This window comes from Copadichromis virginalis, linkage group LG4 (assembly GCF_057382275.1).
Source record: "Copadichromis virginalis isolate Kocher_CV1m ecotype Utaka linkage group LG4, C_Virginalis_male_GT1.1, whole genome shotgun sequence".
Classification (NCBI taxonomy): Eukaryota; Metazoa; Chordata; class Actinopteri; order Cichliformes; family Cichlidae; genus Copadichromis; species Copadichromis virginalis.
This window is the reverse complement of record NC_140621.1, coordinates 3,621,151-3,628,522: the sequence shown is the minus strand read 5'-3', so window position 1 is coordinate 3,628,522 and position 7,372 is coordinate 3,621,151. Positions and strand designations below refer to the sequence as shown.

The window sequence follows — 7,372 nt, the reverse complement described above, 5'->3', positions numbered from 1 at the left end:
ACTTAATAAATATAGAATTTGAAAAATAGCAAACCTAAAAAGAAACACTAGGTACGAGATACATGAGGACCTATGATACAGTGATACTTTTAGTAAGCAACCATTTGACTAACATGTGTGTCTCACCTGCTCTTGTTCATCTGTTCTGTCCTCATTCTCCATCTCTGCTCCTCTCTCTCCCTCTTTGTGCTGACAATCATCAAATATACAGTTGAAACCAGATATTTACAAACTCTTCAGATCAAAACACAAACACTTTTTTAATTGTAACATCAAATCAGACTAAATGTTTATTTTTTTAGATTGATAAATATAAAAACATATTTGTTAACTTTAAGAGTAAAGAGAGAAACTATCTGTATTTCTTAATTGTAAATGGCACCAAATTGTATTCAAACTGAGCCACACTTATGGAGCTCCACGATTCTTTTCCTGGTGTTTTGGTTGATATCTCTTGATTTTCCCATGTCACAGAAACAGGCTCTGTGTTTTGCCTTATATGCATCCACAGCTGTGCCACCAGTTTACTCACATGGACTCTACTAACCTATCAGAAGCTTCTTCAGCTCAGAATGGAATCGTCTGGAGTTTTCTTATTAATTAACAATAAACTTAGTGTACATGTACTCCTAAATTTAATGAAAGTGATAAAAAATAGACAGCTCTGTCTCTCTTTATTGTGACATTTAACTAATTCAAAATATATTTCAATATTTATCTAAAACAAAAGTTTACTCTAAATTGATGTTGTACAGTAAAAATGTTTTATGTTTTCTCCCTAAAGTGTAAATATCTGGTTACAAATGTGAATATCCTGCTGTGTACTGAAATCCCTCTTGTTTTGCATAGAAATATACTGAACAACATACAAAGCATAATATATAAAATAACATTTACCTGAGTTTTTTCTTTGAAAGAACCCTCTAATGTCCATTCTTATGTTTCAGTGCATAACTGAAACCGAATTAGTCGGGGAGGGTAAGAACTGAAAATATGAAATAAACACACGTAAGCTAAGATTCTCTAAAAAATAGCATTTGTTCGGCTTTTCATTTCGCCATTTGTTGATTCACTTGAAGAGCAAGTAAAATAATATTGGTCAAGTGATCAGTTTCATATCAATCTTTCGTGATGCACCGTCATATTTACATTATTTGTACGGTACGAATGATTTTCTTTGGTACCTGCTCAAACTTAAGCTCTCCTTAGTATGGCTGGCTCCGTCTCTCCAACAGCGCACTCACGGGCAGCAGCTCCCCCCGCCCCCTCGCTCAGTCGCTTAGTGCCTGAGCTTGGATCATACCAATATCAGGGGGGGATTCACGCACAGTCGTAAATTCCCACAGTGTGCACTATGTGCTTCGAATATTGTGTGTACTTTTTGTTTTATACAGTTGTCAGCCAGGCATCTAACTATGAAAAAATTACACTCCAAAATACCCCGGGCTTCTGACAAAACAACCCGGGCTTAAGCCCCGTAAGCCACCCCCACGCTCCGCCCCTGCATCAGAGGATGCGGGGGAGGGTTTGGTGGTCCTGTAGTCTGTGATGGTCTGGAGTCCTTGCCACATGCGTCGGGGGTTGGAGTTGGAGAAGTGTTCTTCTACCTTCTTTTTGTAATGGTGTTTGGCTTTTTTGATGCCCTTCTTTAGATTAGCCCTGGCTGTGCTGTAGGCGTGTGCATCTCCTGACCTAAAGGCGGTGTTGCGGGCCTTCAGGAAGAGACGAAGATCCCGGTTCATCCAAGGCTTCTGGTTGGGGTACATGGTGATCCGTTTCTGGGTGTAAAGTAAAGTGTGCATGTTAGTCCCCGTAGGGATATAGTTCCTCTGCATTTAACCCATTCACCCAGTGAAGCAGTGGGCAGCCACCAATGCAGCGCCCGGGGAGCAGTGTGTAGGGACGGTACCTTGCTCAGGGGTACCTCAGGGTAGCCGTTCAGTGGAGTCGAACCACCGACCTTCCGATCATGGTGCCACCACTCTACCTACTGAGCTATCCCTGCCCACTGTCAGGTGGTGACACTGTCTGTGGTTTTGGAGATGTAATCCAGTACAGATGAGGCGTACTGGTCCAGGTCTGTGTGGGTGAACATATTCCAGTCTGTTGGTGTGGTTGAAGTTCACCTTTATGTGCTGAAGGTGAAAACACTGAGCAAAGGGAGGAGTGTATGATCTGTAGATACTATGGAAGCTGAAGATTGTACCTGACACCGTTTGCTGCTGCCACCTTCTGGCCTTCAGGTGCTCTGGACGTGCTGTTTTTTGTCCTACAGCTTTAAGAGGCTCTGTCTCGGCTCTTAGTTGTTGGCACACCTGTTCACCATAAGTCATCACAGCACAGCTCATGGGCTGGGCTCCTCCAAAGGTAACCACCAAGCTGATGTTGGTTGGAGTTGTTTTATATGTTTAGATTAGTTTGTTGTCTCCTGCATGCTGTCATCTGCTGCTCTCCCTCAGGTATGTTCCCAGCTCAGGTGTGTTTGTGAGGGAGTGTTAGGGACCCGCAGAGACACTGGAGACAATAACTTGTACGAGCACAACTAAACTCATGGCTGCTGATCATTTAAGGTTTACCTTCAAAGTAGGAACTGCTGTCCTCCCTTAAACTGTGTGTACAGTGACTGGAGAACAATCCTCAGTGCTGGCCTACACCTGGGACACTGCAAACCAGGGTGCTTTGCTAGAAAGCAAGTTCAGCACATGCAGGATGTGTTTCTGATATCGCGGTTTCGCAATCTAGCTTTGAGCACATTCATGGTTCCTTTCATCCTCGGCACCAGTTGCTGCTTGTTGGGAACATGACCTCCAATTATCTGTCCACTAACTCTTGGGAAGAGCCCATCAGGATGCTTGGTGAAAAACCTCATTTTAAAAACAGCCCTGCACACTGTTCCTTCACCGTGACCAAAGAGTTCCATGATTCCAGATGCTGACAAGTAATGTCGCTCGATTGTAACAGATCAAGTAGTGTAATTGTGTTTGTGTGCAGTTCTTTATTTATATATTTGGATTGTCCGGGCATACGAGCACAGCTAAACCTACAGCCGCTGATCATTTAACCTTTAGCTTGGCTTCCCAGTTAAAGTGTTTACAGAGAGGGAATGATTGAATCAGGGTGTCATTTCTCATCTGCACGTGTATGTTGTCCATGCTACCTCAGAGATATTTCAAAGGAAAGGTTAGACCTGTCTCCTTGAGGGATTATTTAAAGCTTCAAGTCCTCTGATCCTCCGTCTTGCCATCAGCTCAGTTTAATCTAGACCAGGCTAAAAGTTTATTATCTTAGGATGGTCTAAGTCATCTGGATGTAAAGTGACTTTAATGTGCATTTCGGCTCCGGAGCCTAATAAAGCTCTTTCCTGGCAGGTGTTGGTGGGTCGAGCAGTCTGACGGAGGAACGTAGTCGGCCATCTTGGAAAGAAGAAAATGTTTTCTTCACACACGGTGAGAAAAACATCGTTTTTATAAATCATGAGTCCGAACATTTTACAGACTTTTATACGTGAAATTGTTCGTAGTTTATAAACACATCTGGAAGTGCCGTGCAAACCAAGGCCGAGCTGCTTTTAGGAAACGTGAAAAGTCTATCAGTACAACTTTCATGAATGATCATCATTTATTGTCATTATATCATTATGATTATTGTTAACTACCACCCTTTAGTAATTATTTACAGTTTTCCAGAACATGAGAAACTAAATGCATGTTAAGAAAAGAAAATAGTAAATGGAAAGACGAAGGCTTCAACCTCTTAGACCTTTCCTTATTTCCAACACAGCTGATTTAAATGGTTAAATGACTTCCAGTTCTCCTGGTAACGAACTAATCAATTGATTCAGGTGTGCTGACCCAGGGTGAGATCTAAAACCTGCAGGACACCGGCCCTCGAGGCCTGGAGTTCGACACCCCTGGTCTTACACCAAGGACTAAATGGTTCATTTTTGGCTCGCTGCACTGTAACAGGGACGGGGTGATTTGCAGAGCACTTTGTAAATGAGGACTGTGTGCAAGAGGTGCAAGTGCACGGGTGAAGTCGCACTGTCCCCTCTGCATTTGATTGTCCCTCGTTGGGTCGGGCGTAAAGACTGAGCAGGGCAATCAGCTGGTAGAACCGATGTCCACAAGATGCAATCAGCGATGCACTTGTTTAAATGTATTTTATGCAATAATACAGTCTTTCTTTTCCAAAACGCATCCAAACAATTTACAACACAACAGGTTACTATTATGGGCATCATCCAACAAACAGGTTTCTTATCGAAGCAGAGAGGCCGGCACGACAAAACAAGATTTAACTCAAACACTTATTAAGCTTCTGACTCCCTGCCTGTGTCTTTGTTGCTGTAGGAACAAGACGCCAAAGAGAGCCCAACACCTCAGTGCTCTCAGTTGGCTGAAGATGCTCACTCAAGTGCAAACTTACTTGAGCACTACAGGTGTGATCAGTGTAACAAGAAGTTTCATGCCCCGTGTCACCTCAGAAGACACCAGCGCATCCACAGTGGGGAAAAGCCCTTCAGTTGTGACCAGTGTGGAAAGACTTTTACTCGGAAAAGCAACTTAAAAACACATCACCTCAGCCACAGCGGCGTCAAACCACACATATGCCACCAGTGTGGAAAGACATTTCGTTCTATGGGCAACTTGAGAACTCATCAGCGCCTACACAGAGGAGTCAAACCATACGCATGTAGCCAGTGTGGCAAGGCTTTTACTCAGATGAGCCACTTACAAACCCATAAGATGGTCCACAGCGGAGAAAAACCCCACACATGTGAGGAGTGCGGAAAGACATTTAGTTTGATGGGCAACTTGAGAACTCATCAGCGCCTGCACAGAGGAGTCAAACCATACGCATGTAGCCAGTGTGAGAAGGCTTTTACTCGGATGAGCCACTTAAAAATCCATGAGATGGTCCACAGCGGAGAAAAACCCCACACATGTGAGGAGTGCGGAAAGGCTTTTAATTATAAGAGCAACTTAAAGAGACATAAACTGGTCCACAGTGGAGTTAAAGCACACAAGTGTGACCAGTGTGGGAGGGCTTTTGCTTTGAAGTCGAGCTTGGCGACACACAAGCTGGCGTCGCATGTGACCTTTCTGGGAAAGCCTCCAGCCAGCGACCCCAGAAACACGCCAACAGACGCTGATACGTGATCGGTGCAGCAGTTCAGTTTACACAAACTCGAGCTTAAGTCAACTCTACGCTTACTGACCATGGACACGCACCAGTGCGACCAGTGTGACAAAGCCTAGAACCAGTTTAGAGGTAATTCAGTCAGTTTTTTTAAACAAGCTAATGTGTATATAAAAGATTTGTTACTGGTAATACAGCAAAACTTTATTGTAGTTTTTAAAGTTCAAGTTAAACCATGTGAAATAAGTTGGATAATACACGGTGTTACATATGGGACACAAACGCAGCGTTTTGGGACAACATGGTTTCTGTTGGGTTTACACAAACTGTAAAAATGTTATTACGATGTTATTACGATGTTATTACGATCAATGTTAGCTCTACATGGGTGTTAGATTTCAAAATAAAATCCTTTTAAACGATCGTCTCGTTTCATTTATCACCAGCAGAACAGTCTCCAACAGTGTCCAACTTTATGGCTCATAATGGGCAAAGACGCGGCTACAACTTTGATGCTAATCTGAAGTGAATAAAACTATAATAGGACATGAAATGCATTTAGATCTGTACATATGCTGTAATGATCACATGATGTGGCGCCATCCTTTCTGAAATTAAACCGACAACAGATTTGTTGTCTGGGGCATTTAACACAAACTGATTTGAATAAAACGACATCATGAATGCAAAAAAACGATGCAGCTGCATTCATATTCATATTTCCTCCTCGTTTCCAACTATTAATACAGAAATGCAAATGCATCATTCTTTTCTTGAAATTTAAACACAGGTTTATAAACGGTCTCAGCAGTTCTTAAGTACATTTAGTAAAACGGGTAAACACTTACTAAAACAGTCATTGTGTCCTTACATGCTGTCGTTTTAGCAGACTCTCAAACCAGTTTCAGTCCAGTAGTGTCCGTATCACTGCCGCCCAAAATCAGTATCACGAGCTCAGTGTGTCACATGGCCTTGCTTGACCAGATGGTGCTATTCAAAATGTTGCCAGAAGGGATAATGAGCATCACTCTCATGCCAACAGTTATGGCAAAGATTTTATTCTGCACGTTTGATCTGAGACACGACTGGTTATTAGGGGTGCAACGATATTCGTATCGATATTGAACCGTTCGATACAGTGCTTTCGGTTCGGTACGCATATGTATCGAACAATACAACATTTGTAATTTATTTTATCAATTTTCCTTCTGACGATGCTGTCTGTGTTGAGCGCTCAGAGAATCTGTGTTCGACTACTCCGCCTAGGCTGCACTGTCGAGCGCAGATCCACTGAGCGCTCAACACAGACAGCATAGTCAGAAGGAAGAGCGCAGGGCAAGCTAGCGAGACAGAAGCTAAGCTCTCCTTGCAACAGGCAAATTGAACCTCATTCAGATCTGGCGTTTGGAATTATTTTGGTTTTCATGTGACGTATGACCCTGAAGGTAAGCGAGTCATGGATTAAAGTAAAACAGTATGTTGGATGTGCCATGCAATGCTCAATTACATGGGTGGGAACTAGTGTGTTAGCGCAGTTAGCTCGTTAACGTGTTGGCCATCTAGCCCCATGCACGGGGCGATCGGCGGTAGCTCGTTAACGGAGATTTGCCGTGTTGTGGCGTTAAGGTCATTTCAACGAGATTAACCTGAAAGCACTAGTGGGAACACAACGAATATGACTGCACATTTACACCGACATCATCCTAGTGCAAAGACAAAAACAACAAGCATGCTACTAACTTTAGCCGAGTCATTTAGACAGCTGTTAGCACATGATTCTCCTTATGCTGCTGAGAATATAGCCCAGAAGAAGCGGATAGTATAGCTTTTATTTTGGAAAGAGACATTTCTCTGTAATAAACTCTCTTTTCCAAAGATGAGTGATTCCTCAATCAGATACAGGGCTCGCAATATCGCTAGCCCGACGTCCCGGAGCTAGCGATTTTTTCAGTCGGGCTACCAAAATCTATCTCTGCCCTGCCCGTCGGGCTATTGTAGGAAAAATATATGTCAATGCTTTTGCATTCTTTCAGAAATGTAGCTGGGTAATTATGTCATTGGCATCGGTGAGCCACTGTCAATATGTGACATATTGAAGTCGCGTTTGAATTTGCGCTTGTTTTTTTGCTTTCACTTTGCAATCGTGTGAACTGTGTATAGAGAGCGACAGCACTGATCTGTGAGTGATGATAATTTGCGCACCAATTCCTCTGACATCGTCTTATTAATCGTT

At 42.9% G+C, this 7,372-nt stretch overlaps 1 protein-coding gene across 1 annotated transcript; it reads left to right on the top strand.

Moving 5' to 3' along the window:
* Positions 1-2,248: 2,248 nt before the first annotated feature.
* Positions 2,249-5,460, top strand: LOC146710593 (uncharacterized). The gene is made up of 3 exons (XM_085453153.1): positions 2,249-2,367; positions 3,369-3,446; positions 4,350-5,460. Exons 2-3 carry the CDS (start codon positions 3,429-3,431, stop codon positions 5,157-5,159), a joined length of 828 nt encoding a protein of 275 aa, XP_085309279.1. The 5' UTR covers positions 2,249-2,367; positions 3,369-3,428; the 3' UTR covers positions 5,160-5,460.
* The last annotated feature ends 1,912 nt before the right edge of the window (positions 5,461-7,372 follow it).